This window comes from Falco punctatus (genome assembly GCF_963210335.1).
Source record: "Falco punctatus genome assembly, chromosome: 11".
NCBI lineage: Eukaryota > Metazoa > Chordata > Aves > Falconiformes > Falconidae > Falco > Falco punctatus.
The window spans coordinates 27,496,406-27,521,668 of NC_137591.1; the positions used below are offsets into that span (position 1 = coordinate 27,496,406).

At 41.8% G+C, this 25,263-nt stretch overlaps 1 protein-coding gene across 2 annotated transcripts in view; it reads left to right on the top strand.

Moving 5' to 3' along the window:
* Positions 1-24,989, top strand: part of KIFAP3 (kinesin associated protein 3) — a 71,148-nt gene extending 46,159 nt beyond the window's left edge. Inside the window, exons 18-20 of one of the 2 annotated variants that reach the window (XM_080407370.1) lie at positions 707-896; positions 5,211-5,310; positions 24,552-24,989. In XM_080407370.1, the coding sequence (XP_080263496.1) occupies positions 707-896; positions 5,211-5,310; positions 24,552-24,660 (399 nt within the window). In that variant the 3' untranslated portion in view covers positions 24,661-24,989. Of the gene's footprint in view, positions 1-706; positions 897-5,210; positions 5,311-9,045; positions 12,105-24,551 lie in introns of those variants that run through there. The other variant, XM_080407371.1, reaches the window with a different exon arrangement.
* The last annotated feature ends 274 nt before the right edge of the window (positions 24,990-25,263 follow it).

Below are 25,263 nucleotides of genomic sequence, written 5' to 3' on the forward strand. Positions count from 1 at the left end.
TTCATGCCTTCATTTTATTTCCGTAGTGGCTGGAACCTATATCCTGTTTTCCTCAGCTTTCTGGAGAAGTTCCTCTGAGATTTTTAGTTTTGTATCTTGGATTCCCATATCCTCTTTATTACAAATGTTGTGTACCATTTTTGTGGGTACTTGATATTAAACATAAAAAGCCATTATAAAATTTGACAAGTTGAAAATTAAATCCTGTCTTACTGGAACTCGTGAAACAAAATCAAGATTTTTTGTTTTATCACAACCTTCTTTTGTTGTATTTTCTAGTAACTAGTTATCCTATTGAATGCTCATCTAATGAGGGTGTAAAAGGTACTTGGCCAGTGTTAGTAATTAATTACTGAAATCACCCTGAAAATTGGCAGTAATTGGCTCTTCTTGATAAACCAAATGAGGAGACTATGGTGACAGAACTTCCCTGCTCAAAGCAGGAGTTTTTTCTGGATGACATAAAGTTACAAACCATGAGAGAACGATTGTACTGCTGCATGTACAAAACCAGAATAATGCCTAGTGCTTGCAAAATAATTCCATGGTTTGCTCTAAGTACTCTGCAAACTGAATAGAGGATTTAAGTCACTGAGCCCTGAAACTTGCCTATTTTGCTGACATTCAGATCGTCTGCCATTTCCTGTTCAACCAAGCAGCTTTGTCTGTACCTCTTTCTAAAATTCTGTGTGGTGATTTTTAACAGGAATATGATGAGGAATGGGCTAAAAAAATCCAGAGCGAGAAGTTTAGGTGGCACAACTCTCAGTGGCTGGAGATGGTAGAGAGTCGGCAGATGGATGACAGTGAGCAGTATCTGTATGGCGATGATCGTATTGAGCCCTACATCCATGAAGGGGATATTCTGGAAAGACCTGACCTCTTCTACAACGCAGGTAAGGCAGCATGTATTAGTGTTCAGGACTGGGATTGTTACCTCTGTGTTTGGAACGGGAGCTTGACCTGGGGCTGTAGGGAGAATCCCCTGACTTGGAGCAGTGGGACAGCTACCCTTTTGTGTCACTGGGAGCAGCACTGATGTGTGCCAGCCGGGATGGGCTTGTCCTTGTCAGGATATTAATGATGGGTTGAGTACTGTTTGTCAGTGATCTTAAAAAGTGTCGCAGGTCTTCAGAAAGATGAGTAGACCTATCAGAGAGCTAATGGACCGTGACAATAGATTTGAATAAAGATGGCCCAGCCTTGTTCTTCACACTTATTTCTTGTGTCAAAGCTTCTTTGCTTTGCAAACACAAGCCCTTTCTCATCCCTGTTAAATTCACAGATATGTGATTTGATGTGGAATTTCGTTCTGCCTCATGTGTTAGTTCTGTAATGAATTTTTATTGCAGATCTTGATGAAGGACTTTAGTTGAGCCACATCAAACTTGTAGGTTTCTTAGCAAAGGCAATCATTCCATGGTTTTAATCTAATCTGTTTGTATGGGGTTTGCTATCATCTATCTAGGGAGGTGTGTGAATCTCCTTTGTAAATAATTTTTTTTCAGTTCCTCATATGACAGAGCTTGATTACTTGACGATTTGAAGTTAGCTTAAAAACAAAAACAAAAAAACCCACCCCAGAATTATTCTTAAGAGTAGTAATGTTCTTGTTTGAGATTAGTGCTAAGAAATTTTCTAAATAAAAAAGGCTTCTCATCATTTTGCTTAATCCTATTAGTAGTGCATAATGGCACAGTTCTGGGGGATCTCAGGTGGCATCTGCTGTCTGTCTCCTTTCATAAAGATTTTGTAGTTCCTAAGAAAATAGAAGTTACCATACTGGATTAAGACACTGATGTATCTAGTCCAGTATTCCCAGCTGTTTCAGAGGAAGGTTAAAAATCTCTGCAGGAGACAATCATGAAATAATTTGCCCACCGGATAAATGTCTTCATAACTTTTCATAACTAGGAGTTGGCTTATGCTCTCAAACTTGTGGTTTTATGTGCTTTTCAAACTCCTGGATGACTGTGTGTGCATGGATATATTTTTTCTAATTGCTGGGTTTGAGTATGTGTTTTTTATTTTCCACAGAAGTGTCCAGTCCTTTGCTATGAAGCATGAGTCACAAAACTCTGCGACTCTGGATGCATTTGCAGGAATAGTAATAAGAAAAACAAAACCACTGAAACCCATAAGCTTTACTTGTAGTTGCAGTGAGAAAATAGTTGTGCAACATCTCGGTAGCATTTCAGAAATTATTCTCAAAGGATATAAGAACTTAGGCATTCTTTTTCTTCTACTTTTAATTGCATGTCAGCCATAGCAACTTGCTTTTTTAGTGGTATGTTTTTTCACTTTTGATTTCTGTAGCTTTTTATCTTGCTCTTCTAGACCTACAAGGTTAGCAGTATGAGCCATGTGTTGTATGGTACCAGGGTCCTTTATTACATCAAGTCTCCTTTAGGCTACCTAAATTAAAGATGTGCCAGTGTGCCTGTTGTAGTCTCCCCATTACAGGCCTTAATTATAAACCTTTGCTTATTTCATAGGGCCACTTTTTTTTTCCCTAATTGTGTGAGCTAGAGATGGAGTGGCACCAGTAATGCTGAATTTCCTGGCTTTTAATCATTTATGTTACAGGCTTAATGTTATTTGAACAAAGATTTTTGTGTTGGAATTGATATTTGACCAGGAAGGAGAGGCAGATTTCCAATGATATGTTCTGCAGATGTTTGAAAAGTGCTTTTGTTTTCAAAGGCATAAGAGTAGGTGATTATATTCAAAATACAGGTTCACTTCTCGGGTTCCTTCTGACAAGTGCCAGTAAGGTGTGCTGGATTTATACTTTTGAGATGTGGCCAGAGGGGACATAATATTCCTTTGAAAAGGCTATGGACTATTGTACCAATCGGAGTAGGCGTTTGGGTTTCTGAAAGACAAAGAATTACTTAGTCAAAGAAATAACAAAAATACAAGTCTTTGTGCAGTCGAAATTATCCTATATTTGATCATTTTAGAACTGACCTGCACTGATGGCAGCTGCTCAGTACAAGTGCCTCCTCAGCAGTAATAGTTCTTAAGTTCACCGATGGCGAGATGAATTCGTTATTGCAATGATACACCAGCATCTCTCTTGCATATTAATTTAAACCTACATGAGAAACTGGGTAGAATCTCTGAAGTTACCTTTGTGAGCTCGGTGTCTCTCTTGTTCTGGAAGTACATAACCCTAATTTATGTTGAAATGTACATAACAACAGATGTCCTTCAACTGTGTAATGATATTATATGCAGCTGATGCTATCCATGTGCATTATTCATTTTCCCATAATTCATGTGAGCCATAACTCTGAGTGTTATGGCTTGAATGTTAACACTCTTGATTGAAGACACTTTAAGTAGTGGTAGCTCTAGCCTCAGAGTTAAAAGGTAGTGCTTCCTTTATTAGTGTAAAGATAGATGTTGGGTTTAAGTCTCTCTGCTTTCAAATAAGTTTTAACCAAACCTGACTGTTTAAAATACAGGCCCCTAAATTGATTGATCTGAAGTGCTGCAGGTATGAAAGCGCTAATGTTTTCCCTCACTACTTTTCTGTACGGAATAGGTGGTGAGATAAGAAAACCAGGCACAAGTGTTGTTAATAGCCATTTCGACTTGCCTTCCTCTTCTTTGGTCATTTTACATCCGTATGGTATCACAGGGCCCTCGCGTCTCGCTGAACATGCTGAAAGACAGTAATACAGATCTGCACCAGATTACTTGCTTGTCAAGGAGTACTTTTTCACATACTGTATACACATGTATACAATTAGAATGTAGGCATGTACAGCTATCATATGCTGCTAAAATGTAGTCTGATCATGGCTAGCATTTTTCATTTACAGTCTTGCGTTGTATTCAGTCACTTTTCTGTGAGGTTCTACCTTCTAAATGAATCTGTGGCACCTCATCAAATGTCTGTTAGAAATGTAGATGTGTCAATTCTGTTCCTTTTATCATTTGTCACTATATTATCTTCAAAAAACGTCAGGTAAATTCATAAAGCACAGGGAGATTTGTTTGAATGCCTGAGTAGTCATCTCTAAGCCCTTGTGTCTGTAAGTAACTTTCCACTGCTTCCTGCACAGGCAGCTTTAGTAGTTTTGAAACCGCAGAGGTTAAGCTATGTGGCCTGTGACTCCCTGGATCTTATCTCTATTTCTTTAAAGTGGGATGGCATTTGTAACTTCCTGGTCATTGGGAATCTCTCTCTCCTTTCTGCTAAACTATTAAAGTATCTGTCTGAATGTACCTGTTGCTGCCCTGTTTTTATTGGGATGCTTTCTGCGCTACAAGCCTGGGATCATTTTCATACAGTAATGGAGACAAACCAATGTAGGATCTGTTTTAATGAAATAACTCATTTTATCTGATTAGACCTAATACTAATTACCAAGTAAGAACTGTGCCCTTTAGTATTCACAAGAAATGTGTTTTGTGAATGGGAACAGGAAAGAGTTAAGCTGTGCTCTCATTCAGCTGGGGTCAGTTCAGTGATTTCACTTCAAAGACACTCTGGACTTACACTGATGTAACAGAGGGAAATGTTAGCCCCCAGTTTTCTTCTCTTCCTTGCAAAGCAAGTGGAGACTGTGAAGCCTTTAAGGAGTACTACTGGCTTTACAGATGTCTCCATATGCTAATGTTTTAATACAAAGGAAGCAAAAGAAAACTGTAGCCCATGTTCTTCAGAGGATATCATGTGGAAAGACCACCTTTCAGGAAATAGCTAGAAGACATGAAAATATGGGGGAGATGAAAGAAGTAGGTTTGAAGTGCTTTCCTGTTCTTCTCAACCAGTTTTAAGAGATACAGTGGTGAAGGGTGGAGTCTGGTCAATTTAGACCTTTGCTGCTTTTCTACTTCTGTGCTGCCGGCCCAGATTGATGTTTGGCCCCTCTCATTACCTTTCCTCTGGGCTCGCTTTCACGATGGGGCAGACAAGATGAGTCTTGATAAAACCTTTACAGGTCTGAGGAATAAGGGGTAAGGTAATATTTCCTAGCTATGGCTTTTTTCAGGGTATTAGGCTGAGCTACTTGGTGTCCCAGTAAGGTTTTTTCCTTGTAATAGAAGTTGCTGGTTTTCATTATTACTGTTGCTTGACATTTCTCCCAGAAATACTGCAAGTTGCTAATGAAATCCTTAAGCAAACCAGGACAGGTTGCATTGCCTGCTTACCCTGAAGTCATGTTCCTTCATAACAGTCACTGTGTCTGTCATAGATGGCCTAATAGCCCCTGATGGAGCAGTGAGTCCGGATTTCTTCAGCGATTACCATCTTCAGAATGGAGACCTCGTTGGGCAGCATCCCTTCTCTAGCAGGTAGGTTGCTCTTTGTGAGGAATGCATATTATCCAGAGATAGCTATTCAGGTTTCTTTATAGGGCTATGTTTGTGGAGTTCAAGAATTGTCACCCTCATAGCAGCGGGAATGGCTTACGTCGAAGAAGTAGGTCTAGTCTGTCTGCTGAATTACATGTTTCTTTTAATATATTAACATATCTGTTATAATACATTATAGCTTTCCAAAAGCTGGAGGATAGAAAAGTAAAACTAGAACACACAACTAACTACGTGTTATGACTCGAATGCTATTTAGATTTTGTTGGGAAATACCTAAGAGAAGAGAGGCTTGAGATGCTGATTACCTGGAAGCCTTTTGTCTCCGGTGGTTTAAAATTGTTAAATATCAGCTGCCAAAACTATTTCTGTGTGCTTGAGGGGTTTTGTTTGGTGGTTTTTTCCCCTTAACCTTAGTCTTGTGAAGGTATTCTCAGTTAGATTACTGAGGGCACTTTGAAAATTTGCTAGACAAGCAAAATATGTCAGCTTGACTTTTGGGAGATGTTTCTCTGAATTCACCCTCTGGTCAGTGACCGCTCCTTCTCTGAAAGTCAGCAAGCTCTTCCAGTTTGAATTTCTGAGCAGACTTCTCCCATGAGTCAGAATAGAAAGACGCTTTTCAAAGAATGAAATCTTTGTAGATCCTGTAGCATTTAGGAAATGCCTTTTAGAAAGCATGAATTATGTACGCTCATTAGAGGAAATACTTCAAACACTTTACAGTCAAGGTACAGAATTCACTTTAACAGGATGCTAGCTGGATATGCCCAGCCCTGTGGTTGAAGTTGCTTCTTTCCAAAGGAAGGATGTTGTTTTCACCACTGACTTTAGTCACCATTTGTAAAGTATGAGTAATTCACAGCATGTATGGCTGAAGTAAAAAAAGATTTTTTTCTCCCTTTGACTTCATGTAGTTGTTAAAGGGCAGTAGATGGTTACACTTGTCTGTTTAATCTACCTGTGATGCACCATAAAGCTGAACATTCAGCAGGAGTGGAATGCTGGTAACATTTTTAAGAACAAATTCAAATGCTTAGATCAGGGGGAGAAAAAAAAAGTAGGACTTATGGGATGGATTCCCTTGAAAAAAGGAAGTGTTTATACTCCATAAGGATCAAGTTCAGACTAGCGTATTAACCCTTTGCATGGAGCCTGTGTTTGGGAAGGGAATACTGGTGCTGATCGTTTCCAAATGCGCAACTTTCATTTCAGAGCGTGCAGGTGATAGTAAGACTCCAAGAGTAGCACACAGCTCGGACTTCCCTCAGTTTCTCTATGTGACTTGACCATTTGCAACTTTAAAATAGACGCACAGCCCAGGAGATGGCAGATTTCTATATTAACCAGAATAGTGTGTGGGTATATGGTTGCAACAGTCCTTGGGAGGTGGGGTGAGGGGTATAGGGTGAAGCTTGCAGACTTCTTTGTTTCCAATAAATGTAGATATTGTTTCAGTCAGGATGCTCTTATTTTGCCAGGAAGCTTTTGGCTGGGGGGAAAATAAAAATAGTCTTGAGTGTCTTTGGGTTAAAGATAAAGTAGATCACTCGAACTCAAATTTCAGTCCCGTATCAGAGGGCTACATTGGTAAACTGCTTTTTAATCTGATTGTATTCTAACTAAAATGAGTAGCAAAATACATCTGGTGTGTACCTAGTTAAAATAAGTATTTGTAGAATTTTCTTGTAATGTCTCAAGGCATTTTGGAGGCTCACCTCAAGAAAGAAAACAGAAAAACTGCAGTTTGGCTAATGACAAACTTGGTAATTACCTGTTGACGATAGCTTCTGTAAATATTCCAATTTCTCATTAGAATTCTGTTTTCTAGGAAGACTTTTTTCAATATGATTGCTCCACGGATTTATCTGCAGTCCAGACACACAGTCTAATTGGAAACAGTGTGGACTGCTGCAAATGTTCTGTCCTATTTGTAACAGAACAGGACTGAATTGTTTGATAGAATAGATACTGGCAGTCGAATGGCGAATCCTCATTTTCAGATGGGTGTCATTATCGTTTTGAACTTCTTGGCGCCAGCAGCCAGGATTTCCTGATGCTTAGAGCTAATGTAAAATGCATTAGTGCTCCGAGGCATGAGCTGTAGAATTGCCAGTCCCATGAGTTTGGAGAAGTCAGACCCTCCCTTTTCCCAAATTTGAATTGGTGTTGGAAGGTAAAACCATACGTGCTAGAGAGCCTAATTAAAAATAATAGCAGCAAGTCAGGGCACTTTTTATGTGTTATATAGTGTACATTTCATCCATACCAAAACATAATTCTAGGGTATTTTTATGCTTACAGTTTAAAGCTAACAAGAACCTTATGTCAAGGATTTATTTTTAACCAGATCCAGCTTTTAATAAATCAAGATTTTTGTTATAAAAATGGTTCATTTTTCTATTATTAATATTTGAATATGTTTTCAGAAACTGTTTTTAAGGAAAGCTGAGTTACGATTTGCTTAGACAACTAGCAAGTCAGTCCATTGGAACATTTTTTTGTCAGGTCAAAGAGAGATGACCTAACAATGAGTAGATGCATATTTTTGTGGGTTTTATTTATGCTTTTTTTATTTGTTATACATTTATTTGTTGTGCTTGTGTCTTCTGGCCATGGCCTCTTGTATTAGGCTTTTTTATTCTGTAATGGAAACAGTTGTTTGCTAAGTAACAGGGTAAATTCTGAAGGAGTCTCTTCTGTCATTTAAGACCACCCTGTGAAATTTGAGGTAGGTGACAACCATGAGCTGACTTCTAGCTACTCAGCTTTGAATAATTTAATCCTTTCTTCACCTTTCTGCTTTCCTATGAGATGAAGACGTAGGATGTATTACCTCTTTAATTTCTCTGAGGTTATTTCCTATCCTTGCAACTTGCTCGGGCTGGATCAGAACTTCCCCTTGCCTCCAGGAAAGCCTGACAAGTCAGCCAGAAAGACTTATATTTTTAGTGCCTGCCTGTCGCTGAGAAGCTGATCTAGTGTTGGTGCCCCCAGTGCATTACCAGGGCTTAAGTGTGTTCTGGTCACCAACTTCATTTTTTGGAGTCAAAGAAATGGATCTATGAGAGGTTTTCAAGGACTGCAACTGAACTCAAAGTTGCCTTGAAGATTTTCACTCTAAACAAATATTAGATAATACCTGTGCAAGGGAGCTCAGCCTATACCAGCTGCATATGTCAGATTGTTACTCCAGTTATACTGCATTGAGCAGATAGTGGAAACCAGGTGCTTCCTTGGTTGTAGGATGCTAATTCCAGCAGAGGTTCAGGGCAGCCTCTGCTGTTGCAGTTCCACCACGTTACATTCAGGAAGATTTAGGGGAATTGGAACAGCAGCTATATCCAGATGTGCAATCAGTGTGGTGGCTGATGTTCCTGTAGCCCAGCAGGGATAACGCAGCCGCCTCCTGTGGAGTCCCTGTCCCGGGAGACACTGGACCTACATACCTGGACCTACTGCACAGTCTTGGATGGTTAGGGAAGTCTTTTTTTTTTTTTTTGAAGTCAAGAGTAAAACGGGAGTTTAAAAAAGCTAAGGTATTTATAGGCACCTGCACTCACAGAGTTAGTGCATAGCAGGTTTTTTTCCCCTATAATTTTTTAAGAGGGAAGCATGAAGTAATAGTGTTAGCAGTAAGAACAGCTATAGATCTGGTGAATTAGGTGGAGTATCTTAGGCGCTGTGTTCTTCAAAGACATTGCCTTCCCTTCACAGAGTTTCTTGGACTTTCCTTTGAAACCCAGAGACTGACTACTGTCAAGAGTTGAGGATGCTACGTTGCATGATCAAGTCCTGCATCATGAAGTACAGAACAACTTTGAGGGGAATTGTAGAAGTATCTAGTCCTAAATTCAGCCTGTAGATTTGCTTGCGTGCTTGCTATTCTGGACATCTCCTGAAGCAAGGAGGGATAATTGTTTCTGGTACATGTCAGCATAAAGAAAAAGCAGCATGTAAGTGACGACCTGGAAAGCTGCCATTTTTCTAATACTGCCACCCTCACTATAGGGACCCAAGGCATTGTTAGAAATGGAAATACTTTGTGTCTGGTAATCTAGCTTGTGTGTCTGTGCAGCTTTAGTTTACAACTCTTATTTCTGAACTATATTCTTAGTGGAGTTGAACTGTTGTGTGTATGAAGTCTATAAATAGAATTATTTCAGAATACAATGTACACAGAAGTGGTGATAAAATACATAAACAGCATCTCTTGTTTTCCTCAAAGGTTTGGAGCTGAATGCAAACAGATTGTAAGGTATGTTTTCTATTCAGCAGAAAAGACATGGCTGAGGAGGTTGTTTTGACAGCTTGTATCCAGGTTTTTTTCATTGGCTAGGAAAAGACTTTTGTGATTAGATTACCAGCTTTGAATCATCTTACTGTCTTTCAGAAGCAGATGGGCATTAGGCAAAGATTTGAAATTTTCATCTGTTATTAAAATCTGTATTCAAGGCTCCTGGTTCTGATAACTGTTAATATAGAGTGAAAGTTTTATGATTCTAGCAAACAAAAAATCCCTCACCTTTTGGCTGATGTGATGACAGTTTAGTGTCTGAGCTGCAAGGGATAAAGACCAGCTGAAAGACATCTTCAAGAATATAGGGTCATTTATCAAATTTTAATCATCTTCTAGAGACTAATTACTTTCTTAAGACACAATCATAATGATGATGGCTAAATATTTTATAATAGAGAGATCCACAGTATTTTCCTTACCCTTTGGAGAAGCAACCATGTTTTACCATTATCTAGTTATAGCTGGGAAAGGTTAAAAGCTAAGTGCGAAAGTCAATTCTCTGTTAATATCTTCATCAGAGTTCACAAATGCTCTCTGTAGCTTTGGAAAGATGAATAGTCAGGAATGCTGGAGCTAGCCAGAACTTTTTTTTTTCTTCCTGAGGAAGTTTTCCTCAGTACAGAATCCTTTAACCTCATTATAAAACGTAGCAGAGCTGCCATTGCACAATCTTCGTTTTCAGTGAGACAAGGCGTTTCTGTGTGTGCGCTGTTCCCAGCGTGTGCACTCACATCTCCGCTCAACAGAGCGGATTGAAGCGTCTTCCCAGGAAGCAGTGCGGTTTGGCATGTCAAACCAACCCAATTTTATGGGGTGACTGTCTGTCTCTGTCCTTGGTGGGACATCTTGCCTCTTGCCTGGATTTACAGCCTCACACTGTAGCTGCGTTTCTTCTTTTTGCCATGGCAGGTCATTGTGATATTTTGTGAGCTGAGTTTATGGAGCCAGGACCTTGCAGGCTGCTCTGCATTGCCTTCAGTTAGGCTGTGTCTGGTGTTGGCAAGTAACCATTAGCTGTTGTCTTGAGCTGACGGGAACTGCGCTGGTGTGGGCTTCAGTAACTTAATACATGGCCATAGGTCCTGGTGGGAGCATGGGGAAGATCGTTGCTGTGACTTAGCTTATCTCTAGCTACGCTACCCACATGCCATGTCTGCTTGTGCTAAAAGCCCACATTGAAAGGCAAGAATAGTCGTAACCACAGGCCTTTTTTGCTTGGGTACCCTGATGGAGATCAGATGTGAATTTCATGGTGGAGGGGAAAGACCTGGGTCCTTAGCCTTCCATTCCTTCTGACTCCTGAGTGTGGTGTGAACTCCCAGCTGAGTCACAGCTGAATAGCTCCTGTTCAGGGCTGGTACAGGAGTTGCTTTAGGTGCTGGCAAATGCCTACATTGTGAATGTTTGTCAAAATGTTTTCAAATGGTTGTACCTGTAACTTATAGCCTACGTCGACTTTTATAGCTGTCTTCCATGTAGATCCTCATCTTCAATTAGAAGCAGTGACGTGTTGTACTTCTCAAGCATTGAAGTTAGGGTTTCATCTCTTCCTTGCTTTAGTCTCTAAAGCCTACAGGATATATTGCTGATATAAGGAACCTGCTTCCAAAGGGAAGGGCTGAAGGAGCTGGTGACCTTGCTATGGAGTATTTCTCATCCACGTTGTATTTTCATTAATTTGCACAGTATATTTACAAGTTTGAAGGTTCCCCTCCCAGCCTTTCAGCAGCTAAGTGCGATCTTGCAGGCTGTCTCTGAAGGTGACGAACTGCTCCGTTGGCAGACAGTAAAAGCGAGCTGCCTCAGGCAACCCCTTACAGCCATCAGTGGCAGAAGAAACTTTGTTTCATGGTTCTTGGAAAGATTACTGTAGATAAAAACATGTTATCATGTGGGGTCTGTGCTACAGGAGAACTGGAAGTATCCGTCTCTTTCCTCATCATTTGAATAGATGCAGTAATGCTTTCCTGTCTTAGAGGTGGACATATGGTGAGTGTAACATCTCTTAATGGAAATAAAAGCTAATAGAGTGTAAATAATTATCACAATGTGATTCTACTTTCAAACATTTTACCATAGTGGTATCTCTTGCAGTTCTGTGCGTTAATTTTTGTTTTCCATACTTATATTTTATTTTAAAAACAAAAAAACCCTCTTTTGCCTTTGCAGTATGTTCAGCAGAGCTGTACGCAGCTTCTACCATTTGGACGCTATTTAATTTGCATTTCCCAAGAGAATCAAATTAGGTTTTATTAGTAAATCGGGCCTATAACCTTGTAGGCAGGTTTTATTAGTTTATCACACATCAGTATTAGCAAATTGTAAATCCCACTGAAAGGAATTTGAAAAGGCCTTAAAGCAAAGCTCAGAACCAATGAAGTTTCTGGAGACAAATAAGGGGGTTTATTTTGGTGTTTGTTTGGGTGGTTGGTTTTTTTATCCCACAAAAATGTTGTTAGGTTTAGAATCTTTTTTTTTTTTTTTTAAATCATATTCTGTTGTCCTAACTGTCTAGACGTTTAGTTTTAAATAAGTTGAACAGAAAATGATCAGGAGGATTTCGCTAAACTTCTGATAATGCTCTATATGGCTTGACATAACAGAGATAAAGCACACTTCTCATTTGGACACTACAGCATTTACTGACTAGTCACGTGCCAGAGGCAGGTAAGCTTGGTTTTGTTCATCAGTGCCTGTTCAGGTGGTACATATGCTTGGAATTTAGATCTTATATCTAAAACATAGTGATAAGGAAGTAGGAACTGCTGTCTTCTGGAGGGTTTTCATCACAGTCTGGGACAAGCTTATTGAAAGACTTCACTTGATTTCTGTAGATCCTGGGTCATGGCCTGAATGGGAATTCACTGTGTAGTTGTTTTCCTTCGGTACTTAAATGTGGGAGTGATACTTCCAGAACTTGAGTGCTTCATCACCAAAAGCTTTTGAATGCAAGCTTGAATTTCTTCACGTCTACTTCATAATAATTTGTTTCTGCACCAATACTAAATCAGTTACCTCTTTCCTTTTTCCATTTGTTTTCGGTAGTGGTTATATTCCCTGTTAGTTGTCACTTCAGTAGTTTTTTCATGCTGTTTTCTCAAAGCCATGTGTATAGAAATTAAATACTGCAACCCGATCATATTATAACCCAGTCTGGGTGTCACTAATACGATTTTTGACCAAATTATGCTGCTATGATGTGGGCAGTTATTGTAGTGTTTTTGAAGACCAAGAGCCTGATTATTCAAGGGCAAGATTTTTCTCTGACCCTTATTCATCAATGAGACTTCCCCAGGGTTTGGAGAGCCGTGCGTACCGCACCATTAAAGGATACCTGTAATTTGGGAATATCCAGATGAGAACAACATTCTCCGTATCCAGTATTCTACATACAGCAACTTTTTTGTGTGTGCTTGGGTGCTGGCTTATTATTACTCTCTTCTTAATTATTCTGCACTCTTGACCGTATCAGGAGACAATTCCAAGCAACTCTCGTTGTGTCGCCCACCAAGCAGGCGATGCCCACAGTGCAGTGCACATCCCTTGCACCAGGGAGCTGATAGTAACTTCTCCTTGCCTTTGGTTCCCTGCCTGTCTTGCCTAATCCAAAGTCAGGTGCTGGAGCCTGGAGTAGAGCCTGGAGTAGAGCGGTACTGCTCAGCCATGCCCCAGTGACCGGACCACACCACCTCTCCAAGGTGTGTGGTCCGTGATGGTGAAGGATCATGTTGCACTTGTTTCGTTTACTGTAAGAGCTGTTTAATTGCTCTGAACAATTACACTAGTATGCTAGGAGATGAAATAGCTTGCTTGGGAATATTTTAAAGGTGCCATTTTTTCAGCAAGTTGCAGATGCTGCTTGGGAAGAGAGTCAGCATTGAGGTTTTAATGCACTTCAGCTCTTTTGGAATATAGGATACTTGGGCCTCTTTCACTTGCCGTCACTTCTTTTACATTTTTTAGTTGCTTTTTATTTTACTGTATTCCACCTGCAGTTGGCCTCGTTTAACCGGCATGGTTTAGGTGGCTATTAAGAATTTTAAAAGAATACCAAAATGCCATAGTATTTAGCTCAAGTCCTTTGGAATGTCTTACCAAAAAAGCCCCCAAACCTGGGTCTGTCTCTTCTGAAATGTAACATTAATTAATTCCCACGTTCTGTCTGCTGCTCTTGGTCCCTCCAGATGTGCTACTAGGAATAGACTGGCTCCCTGGTTACAAGCCATCTGGGCTCTGTAAACTGATTTGCACTTATATTAAACAATAAGTGAACAGAATGCGGAAGAGTTATTAAAGCAAATGTACATTGCTTATAAATCTCAAAGCAAAATATTAAAATGTAGTAAACGGGAATGGAATGTGCAAATGAAGACCTGCTTGTTTTTAATGAGTTTAGCTGTGACCTTCTCGATTTCAACCAAAAGAAAAGAATTTTATTTTTCTCTTTAAAAAAAAAAAAGAAAAAGAAACTATAAAACTGCTTACAGAAGTATCTGAGACAAAAACAAGGAAATATAATGTTCTAAACTTGACTGGTCCAAACCACTCAAGCTGCTGTGACAGCTCATAAAACTGAGAGTAGTTTTTAACTGGACTCTGTTTTACATTGCCAGAGTGAATTTTCCTTGCAGGAAGTAGCCAGAAGGTTTATTTAGTTTCCAGACTGCTGCTTTGATCTTTCCATTCTGTCACTTCTCAGGTTACATAGCCCTTTTTCACTGCAGTAAATCTGCAACAGTTAATGAGAATAAAATTTCCTCCTTCTCACTGATCACATGCTGTTAAATGCCAAACCACAGCCAGCAGCATATTTGCAGAATTCAGCTGCACTGTACAAAAACAGCACAATCAGTTTAATCTTGTTGGTTTTGTAATTCATTTTATTGAGCTTTCCTTTTTCAAGTGACCTATTTTATCAAGACAAGTGGTTGCAAGGCCAGACCTGGAAGAAAGATTTAAAACCGTAATAAAATGAAGGGTGTTTTGTATGCTACGTATAAGCATGCTCACAGGATTCAAAATTAAACCTACAATGAGGAGTTTTAAAACAAGTCCCGTATATCAGTGGGATATTTCTTACGGTTATTATCTGAAGTGAACATGTACAGTGAACAAGTCTCTAGTATAAAAATTAGTGTAACATATAAAATCAATTTCTCTGCCAAACAGTTAAAATTGTTTTGGTTCTAAAATTTGACTCTGTGAATCTGTGTTTGTAAGCTTCAGCCATTCAGCTATGATGACTGAACTACCCTTTTCCCTCTGGAAAATCAGAAGACTTTTTTTTTTTTTTTTTCTTGAACCATGAGATTTTTAAAAATAATAAGTTTAGAGAGTTTATTTGCCTGCTGGGTTTTAAGCTTTTTAAGTTTTATTTTTTTCCAAGAGTCCCTGCCCAACCTTTGGCCTGAAGCATTTCATTTTTCTTTAATTAAATTAAAAGTTGAAATTTTTGTGTAATAATGCCACTCCAAGGTATGGATCTCCAAGGAAATGTTCCACGTCTGTGTTTGTATCTGGCTTGTTCCTTACCAGTGCTAGCGCTAAGAACGCAAGTAGGAAGAGATTTATTTCCTTCTTGGTTTACACTAAAATCATCACTGATTTGGGATAGTTTTTGACAAGATTTCACTAGGACCCTGTGCTGATATGTAAAAGTGGCTGAAATCTGAACAATCATCTGTGGTGGTAAAAAATATTTGAAGTTTATTCATCAGTAGTAATGCTCAAACTGCATTTGCTATGTGCGCTCTAGTGAGCACTGCAAATCCCCTAGTAATGTTAACTTTCAGAAAAGACTTTGAAAGCTTTTATTGGCTGCAGCTGTAAGTCAAAGCAGAACAGATTTTTGGGTTTTGACTCTCCCTCCTTCCTTCCCTCCAGCATCTAGATTATCATCCACATTGGATTGCCTGGTTCTTGGTGCTGAGCCCTGGAGACAGCACGGCTATCGGCCAGTAACCTTTTAGCATGGCTCTTCCTGGGTATTTGTGCACGAGAGGGAACTCTGTTCCCTGGTTGTATTGAAGAATAGAGCTGAGTGGCAGTGCTTGGGCTCGAGGAGCCTTGTATAAATATTTAAAGGCGCGATTCTCCAGCTAAGAGCCTTTCCATGCACGACACCGAAAACTTGCATTTCTGCGTCAGCTGCTTATCTTAGGGTACACTTGCACAGTAACCCTGCTCTGTAGCCTGGCAAGCTTCCTAACAGGAAGCAAGAAACACTTCCTGGCTGGAAACGGGAAGGGTAGCGGAAGATGTGGACCAGATCCTGAGCTGATCTAGTCAGTGACACTCATCACCTCTCTGAAGTTACCGCTTCAGGATCTTATTCTGCTCAGGCTGTTGCCTGAACCTTCTGTATGCAACATAGCACTGACATTGCTGGAGCTCAGTGAGAGAGATGCTTGAAACCTCCCCAAGCCAGACGTATTGCTAGTTAAAGATTAAGGCTTACTAATGTACTCTTCAGTTTATGGAGTTGACAGAAATACTTCGGGCAATGTGAGGAGAGAGGAGGAGGAAAGGACGTCTTACTTTTTACTGTCTGCTCCTCGGGGCTTTTTTATTTGCTTTATTTCTTAATTAATTTTTAAGAAATGGATGTATCTAATCAGTAGACTTGGCTAGTTGTTGAGCCAACAGCACAGGAGATGTTTCTGTCAGGCTTATAATGGAAAATCAGAACCCGTGGTTTCTGTTCCAGCTCTGACTGTGCACTTGACCTTTTAACAGATCCTGTGCGGAATAGCTGCGAAACTCCCCGTCCGTTTGGCGGAGCTGTGAGCCTGGGTGAGGGAATGCGAGTGAAGTTATCCCAGTGCCCTTCAAAAAACAATAACCCTGTGTGAAACAGCATGAGTTGCTGTTTTGCCCCAGGCTGTATTCTGGATTGGTTGCTTTTCTAGCAGATTAGAAATACTGTGGTTTTTTCCCCGTCTTTGAGGGATGTTACAGAATAAGCGAAAATCTTTTCTATCTATGTCAGTCTAATTTGAGTCTTCTCATTGCTGTAGCTTGTCACTTGGCTGTCTTTAATGTCTGGGGTGGTTTTTTCTTTCAAAACTCCAATGGGAGACTGAGGTCATGGAGAAAAGGAGCAACTTGTCCGGGATCACACAGCAGGTAACTGACAGAGCAGGAAACTGAGCCCAAGTCCCAGGCTGCTTTCACAGAGCTGGGATGGCAAACTCTACAGCTTTCAAGCAAGGCTTTTACTGAATTTGGCTAAGCAAGGGCATTTGCTTTTAGTTCAGTGCTTTCTTACTATTCAGCTGGGAAACTTTTTTTTTTAAAGTTGCCTCCCCACCAGTGAATCTTGGCATGTGTATTGCTTGGTGCATAGCTGGAGCCTGACACAGAGGGCTCAGTGCTCATTTCTCCACAATTGTCAGATTTGCATTTGTTTATAATTAAATGGCAGAAACAGGAGTATTGTGCTGAGATGGAACTGGGCACCAAGTCCAGCAGCAACTGGAAACTTTAAGTCATTAAGTGCACTGAAGAAAGCTAGATCACATGGAAGGAGAGACATGATCACATCCGTAAAAGCTGTATCATGATGCACAAGGGAGCTGAAGTATTACTGCACAGGTTCATGCTGATATTTTCTGTATTTTGAGCAGATACAGTTTGACTTTTTAAGGAACATTAATATTCAGTGCTAATGTAGAGATGGACTTGGTATTTGATGCAGTGTGCACAGTTGCAGTCCCTGCCACAAAACTGCCTTCCTACTTGAGTTTGAGGCATAGAAAGCATGGGGAAAAAAGCTTCACAGATAGGGGAGAAAAAGTTGGGACCATGAGAGGCAGAATTTAAGAGACTTGTGGTTTATAGTTTAACGTCATTCCAGTAGTGGGAGAATCTACAGTTACAGGACATTATATAAAGAAACATTGTTTTTTTTCTATGGCTTCTCAGTTGTATGCTGTTTCCCCATAACCCATGGTTTGTGCTCTTACTCTGAAGGACGGAAAATTTATGGTCAGTGAAGCAAAACCAGAGGTAGCTGGCACGTAGAAGTGAACAGGATCATCTTCTCGATTGCTAGACTCCTAAGCAAAGGAAAAAGTGACCAGCTCTACGCCCCTTTCTGATGCCCTCCACTCTTTCGTGACTGGTTTATGAAGATGGTATCCCATCCAGTGCTTAGCTGGCAGTGGGTGTCAGGAGAAAGGCCATGAGTTTCACAGGCTTTGAGCTTTGGTTAAAGTGTGGCAGTTAGCTGGTACCTGCAAAGGATTAGCTAAATATTTCTTGCCTGAAGCTAACTTTAGAAGCTGGAGGTCTCTGTTCTGTGGAATTCAAAAACATTTCCCACCTCCTGGGCTTGGATGCACACCCTGCCTGAATCCTCACTGTTTGATGGGCCAAGGCCTGGATGCCCCCAGCTGCCTCAGCCTTTCTGTACCCTGGTCTCTGTGCAGAGGAAACCTGTGGAGGGAGGGAGGGAGCCACAGCGTTCACTCACCGGCCTCATAGCTGGGCTAGCAGGACTGCAGCCTCTGCCACATCCCATATACGAGTATAGTGCCCTGCAATCATTGTCTCAGACCTACAGTCTAGCATCTTTCATCAATGCTTAAAAACAAACAAAACCCCAAACAAAAAAGATGGGAGAGAAAAAAAATACATACTCTGCTGCTGGCAAACTCCTGTGTCTCTTGTTGGCAAGTATTATAAACAATAACTGCATCTCGGTTGTACAGGTTATAATGCTGTGCTTGTCTCGATCAGAGTGGTGTGCCACTTCGATGGCTTAGGTACCTCCTGAGGGAAAAATACAGCTGTCAGTGTTCATTTGAACAGAACCTGTTTTGTCTGTTATACACAGGAACCTGATACAGCACTATAGAATACAGGGGTTTATGGCATGAGACTTTATAAGGCAATATAGGATGGTAACTGTACCATATGTTATCGGCAGTGCTGTCACACACAAGTGGATTCACAGAAGGGAAACATTAGGACTTCAAGGATGCACTGCAAGAAATTCTGAATGCCTGCCAGGGGTGAGGGGGGGGATGTTTTGAGAGTGAAGATGGTCATTTTTAGAAACGATAATATAAAGTGTATAAAGGGAGACAGTACAGAGGACTACGAGCTGTACTATGTCAGGCTTCTGAAGGATGCTCAGAAACCTTCTAGTCATTCTCACACTCACGGGGAGTTTTGCAAAGCTGCGGGTGTGATCAGTGGCAGCAAGAAGAGGTGCCACGTGTGTAAACAGGGGCTGCGTATTTATGCCGGCAACTCAGTAGCTCAGTCGAGCACATGGAGAGCCTTGGGTTGATTCCTTCACTGGGACTTGGTGTAAGGTTGGTGAGAGCTGTAAGTAATGTTTGCTTGGTCTTACCAAGGTCAGAGGACCTAGTGAATTATAAATTTATAGGGTTTTTTAATAGATTTTAATAAAATTGTATCCCCAGTGAGCAGCTGAGAGCTTCTTGGACATGAGGCTGGTAAAAACCTTGTTGATGCAGAGTAAGGATGCAAGATTGACGAGGTTTAAGAACAGGTTGAGGATGAAAAGAAACGTAGCTGAAATCGTGGCTTTGGTGGAAGCACCACATGTGTTTAGCTTGGATTTCATTTTCAGTGGGCAGTGATTTTCAGGGTGCTTTAATTTTGGGTTACGAACCGTGAAACTGATAGGTGGAAAAGGATGGAATTTTGACCCTGAGGTGTAAGCTGCTAAACTGCTACTTCACGCTCTAAGGTGAAGGTTTTTCCTGGGCTGCTGCTGCCTGCACAGACAGTTACAGGTACAGTCTGGTGTGATTCTTGCTGTGCTGCTTCATGCCTCTTGTGTGAGGGTGCAGACCTGTTTCCCAAACACTGTTTCTTGCTGGGATTGCTCCAAGATCCATGCACCCTATCAAGGGGTTTCCAGTTAGACTTCAAGTTCTGACCAAGAATTTTCCCCAGTGACCTGGGATTTGCCTTTCTGGGGCCCGGCTTGTGCTGGAGGAATTAGTAAGTACTGTTTTAGAGCGACTTGTCAGCACCAGCACTAGTAACAGTGTGAACACTAGCGTGGACAGGCTCAGGTGTCTATCGCATCAGAAAAACTTACCGAAAGCAGCCTTGCTCCGTGGTCCGTCTGCACTCAGGCGCTAATCACCCTAGTTCAGACGAAGCTCAAGAGCCTCTCTTCCTGTACCACGCACTCGCGAGCAGCAAAGGTACCCGGACGGGAACCCCAGCAGAGGGTTGCTGGCAGTGTGCTGCCTGTCGGAGCCTGCCAAGTCTTGCAGACGTACCGCAAAGCCTGCCTCGTCTCTGAGGCTCTGGGTGCAGGAGGGAGTTAAGGAGAGTCAAGTACTTTGTGGTCACAGTGGGATGCTGGCTGGTATTTCCTGCTGAAAGGGGGGACAGGATCGGTCTTTACATCTTAAATTATGTCAGGGCACCTCGGATCCTAGATGGGCACATTAATTTGGATGTTATGAATCAGAGTAAGTATCAATAAGCAGAGCTGTTAAGAAATCTCTCCTCACTCATGCACATCAGGAACATTTTCCTCTTCGGCATGTGTTCTTCAGTTCCCCAGCAGTACAAGCAAATTGGAAAGTTCAGCTGTCATTCGGGGAAGGTCATAGATCACACTAGCAGCCTGAGTAATCCAAGAGGTTTTAAGTATCATAGCATTTAGTTTAAAGTGAAATTTGCTCTGACAGGGGCTGGCAGACCAATAGGAAAAAGAAATATTTGTGCTTGGAGAAGTGCATGTGTAGAGCCCGCGAGTATAACTGATGGCTGGAAGTGATTTCAGTCTAAAAAAAACAAATCATTAAGAGAGTGCATAGGGGTAAAATACACAGTTCATATTTTAAAGGGTCTCAAAATGAACCAGCAACTGAGGTTAGCAGTACATAGTAATTAGCTGTGCTGTTCACTGTTTAACTCCATCAGCTCCAGGCGTGTGGTAAACTCCACAAGAAAACAGTTGTGCTTTGACGGCGTGGTTAGCAGGCACCGCTCTCCCTGTGCGTACACGTGCAATTTTGTGAGACGGAGCTGCCCTAAATAACTTGCAGATTAAGGCAAGAGCGTAAGTCATTTATCTGAGGGGTTTGTTTTGTGGTGTTGCGTGATCTGTATCAGTCATGCAACTACAGGGATTGCATGCCCTTCTGCTAGGTACCTAGCTGAACAGCGCTGACCAACCGGAAGAAAAAACATCAATTCGTAGATGAGTATTGTTGCCTCAGTAGCATAATTATGTGTCCCTGACTTTTTGGGAAGACAGGCTGATGCTGGCTCTGCTGAGCACAGAGTTTCCCTGTAGATGCTGTATAAATAAGACCAACAACGCGTCTTTCCTAGGAGCAAGTTTTGAAGTTGATTGCTGGTATAAATCTAAGAACACATGGCACAAATCGTGATCTCGGGCCAATAGTTACCGAACAAATGCTTACAGCCGAAAAGCTACCATCTTTCCTGGCTCTACCCTTCTGCTGTTCTTGGCAGAAGTGGCAAGGATTCATCAGGACTTGGTTTTTAAACCCCTGTCTCCACCTCTGTCGGTTATGCTTGCAGAGTCATTGCCCTTGGCCTGCCAGCCTCATGAGTAAGCCAGACTTCAGTCTCCAGATGTGTGTTTGCTGTTTTGTTGCCCTACCCCTCAGTTACCTCCTGGCTTCAATAGCCTTTCCTTCAGCTAAGAGGACAGGCTTTTTGCTACAGGCTGCGCCAGTGCAAACAATCAAATAAGGCAAAGCTGGTATGTTTCAAGAGCACTAACACATAAAAATGAAGCCAAGTTGTTGGCTTTTTTTGAAGCATGGACAAGTCTTCATTTACTTAAGAGAAATATTTAGATAGGAGAGTGGTGATTTGATCAAGGTGTTTTAATATGATTTTCTTTTCCTCTTTTATTTTTTTTTAACTGTCCAAAGCAGTTATCAGCTGATCCATCTCTTCCAGTTTTCTTCAGGACACTAACATATGTCTGAACCATTTGGAAATAACTGATACTCCTCAAAGTTTAAACTCTAGGGATCTTTACCTAATTACTTACACATTTATAAAAAAAATATGAAAAAAAAGATTTGCTGAGAATGTGATTGAAACCATATTTTTCCCTGCTCTCGTTATCAATTTAAATACATTTAAAAGTTCTATGAATAAAGATTACTGAACTGGCAGTAGCCGAACAGCGCGGCCTGCAGTGATAGAGACCTATTGCCCCCTGGTGGGTCGGTGCCGTTATTGCACCTCGCTTCCCCCCCCCAGCCCCAGTGCCGTTCGGTAGTATCTAACGAGTGCTCCATCAAGGGAAGCCCCGCTTACGCTGAAGAAGGAAAGCCCAGGCTGCTGTGTCTGCTGTGCCTCTGCCACGGTGAACCTGAGGGTGGCTACTATTGTGTCCCCTGTAAGGCAAGCCGCGGCCCCTACTAGCCTGACTTGCAGTCAGCAGCCGGCCTGCGTGCAGGGCTGGCAGCCTGCAGCGCCTGCACCCTCCTCCTTCAGCTACGACGTCTTTCCAGAATGAAGTTTTTGGTAGTTAGCAGAAATGCCAAGAGCCCCTTTTGTAATTTAGTAGTAAAAACAACTTATTATTACAACTAATGTTATAGTCATAGAAAAAAACAACTTTGAAAGATAAACCCAGAAAAGCATTTTTTGCTAAAATATCTTTTTATTTTAAATTAACTGTAGACACTTTAAGGATCTTTAGAAGAAAACAATGGAATTCCTGAGTGTAAAGGAAGCCTTAAAGTGTCCCGCTTCTCTGCGGTGTTACATGTGTGTGGTATCGGTGGCACCTGGGAACTTGCAGTAGCACAACAAAACTGGACTCCCTTCCGGATCGCACTATGCCTTCTTTTAGTACGTTACTAACTCCGAGTACTAACAGTACTGAAAGATCTCTTTAAAAGAATTGTAACCGTTTTACAGTAGTTATTCAGCTTGTTTTCTGAACTGCCAAACAAAATGGTCAGCTTCATGCTAGGTCCTTGTTGGCACGTTTGGAAGAGCTTTGTGGCCTGTATTCAGAAACCCATATCTAAGAGCAGCCCCTGCCGGGTCCGTCTGTCCAGCCCCTCTGCATGCTGCGTGCCAGTAACGGCAGTAGGAGCAGGGACCATCCTTTGACTAAGGCGAGTGCAAGGTCTGATGTTTCTGGAGCCAAGAATTAGATTCAAAGTGACAGGATTTCTCTTAAACCCTCTTTTCAGGAATCTTTTAAAGCTTCAAGCCTGCTAATGAGAAAGCTGTTGTCTGCCAGGTACAAAGGAGGGACCGGGAGAAGGTGCCTCAGAGGTCACCAGTTCATTTTATAATGGGCTTGGAAAAGAGTAATAGGACTTTGGAGTGGGTGCAGGATGGAATGGATGGCCAGAGGAAGGTGTGGAGCCAGAGGCATGTGTTCACGTAGCTTTGCACCGCTACAGGGCACACCACAGCTACTCTGCTGCTCTTCTCTGTGCGGAAGGGACTGGTCAGCCTCTAGGCTCAGCCCGATAGCCCTGCACACGAGTTACGAGACAGGGCCATTGCCAGGTCAAATACAGATGGGCAGACGTGGAAATAGCACAGTGCTTTCAGGGTGCCGAGTTTCGCAATACGTGTTCAGGTGATACAGAATGATTTTCTCTGCAGTTTGGCCTGTTGACTGTGTCCCCTCCCGCTCCAGAGACAAATCTCGGCCTCAGACTTTCCACCTTCACCCGATGACCAGAATGTCCCATCAGTGAGCTATTTTCCAGAGAAACCCGGCGCCAAGGATCCTTTGCTAGGACCTCACAGAGGCACAATCTGAGGAAAGTGTCTTTATAAGGACAGCGTGATGGACATGGTCCCCCACCACTTCAGCTGAGCCCTTTCAGTCCAAGCGATTCAGCAGTGCCAGTTTTTTGCTGAGCCAGGGCCTGGGGCCCACCCATTGTACATCTTCTGGATGGGTCATTCTTTCCCAGCCTTGACTGTTGCATAACCCATGTTCCATATGTATAATTGGCAGTAATGAGGTTCAGCTTTTCCCCACTCAAAAAGCACTTTGGTTCTTTGTGTTTTGACAGTCTTCAGAGAGGAAGTTCAACTCCTTTCAATGCATCTTTAGTCAGGCAATAAATCAGAATCCTTTTCCATTTGTCCTTCTACTGAAGTGGAAGTTAAGAAGTGACATAACTATGAATAGGCAGTCATCCAGTATCTTAGGCAATGTTCATTTTTCCTCTACCTCCTGCATGAGAGTTATTGTTGAGCACAAGGTATGTGCCACTTTTCCCTATGCAGTCCTTGTGCTTTAGTATCTAATCCATTGCTGTAGGACTTTTCAGGTGTAAAAGATGCTGTTCTAGGTGAAAAATTAATTATTCTGTCTCATTTCAGTATATAATGATTCTTTTTGCCATTTGGCTGTCAATCTTGTATCCCACCGGAAACACTGTCCTTTACTGAACGGTGTTGCTGTGCCAGATATTTGCACTTCTCGTTTCTGGCTGGTATTGTACCAGGGGCTTGAGAAATGTACTGAAGGAAGGAACTCGGGCTGTTCAGATGGGCTGTGTAGGGCAAGGTCACCAGCAGGCTTCGCAAGAAGCATGCTTGAAGCCTTTCCAGAAAGGCTCGTTACCTCTAACGCAGAGAGAGGAATTGACTCACAGAAGTGCTTTGCCAGTAAAGCCATAGAAGGATAGACAAGAAGATTTCTGTCTCCCCTGGGATTTCTATTTGACCTGAAAGCCTTTCCTGATAGGAGTTGTGTTGATTTCTCTGCAGTGTTTCTTTTCCCACCAAGGGAAGAGGAGACCGAGCAGTGCTGGCTGCTCTGAAGGGGCAAGATGGCTTGCAGAGTTGCCTCGCAAAATTGTCTCTGTGGCAGGAGGAGCTGCAGACACCAGCACCAGCGCGCCGTCCCTACTGTACAAAAGCCTACAGTTTCTTTCTCCTCCTTTTATTTTTTTTGTAGCATCGGAGTTGATGGATTTGGTCAGTCACCAGGAGTTCCTGGCCGCCCCACAACTGCATATGGGTACCGCCCGGATGAACCTTACTACTACAGCTACGGAGCGCGATAAAGCAGCCCACTGCGCAGTCCAGGACGCTGTCACCTGCCCTGGAGGAACCTGGCCGTAGATCTCTCCCTCGGTAATGCATGATCGTACCACGATGGGTCCATTATTATGTATCCTTTGGCATGTGTAGCTCCCGATAAACTTAGCCTTTCTGGGTCCAGTGTTTCAGTGACAGTGTTTACTCTTTGGTTGTTCTTTGTTATCATTTTTGTACAGTGTTTGCTCCGTGACTTGAAAGCGAGAATTGGAAAGCGACTGGACTGGAAAGTGTCACATTATGTATATTAAGCTACTAATTTAATTTCTATTAAATATAAAAACCTGTGTGGTCAGCAGTGGTGAACGTGTTTCTAACCAATGTTTCGTTTGTTTTACAAGACATTTAAGAAGAATGCTTCATGTGAAGCATGTTTAACATGGACTGCTTCCCTCTAACACCTAAGTAACGGGAACACAGTTAAGCCCCAGCATCTCCTGGCACTGCCCTGACACGTAGTTACCAAAGTCCGGTCCTGGGTATGAAGACTTTAATAATGGAAAGATGGCACAGATTCACTCCCCTAGAGCTTCAAACGTTTACAGTCTAGTTTATATGCTTGAAAACAC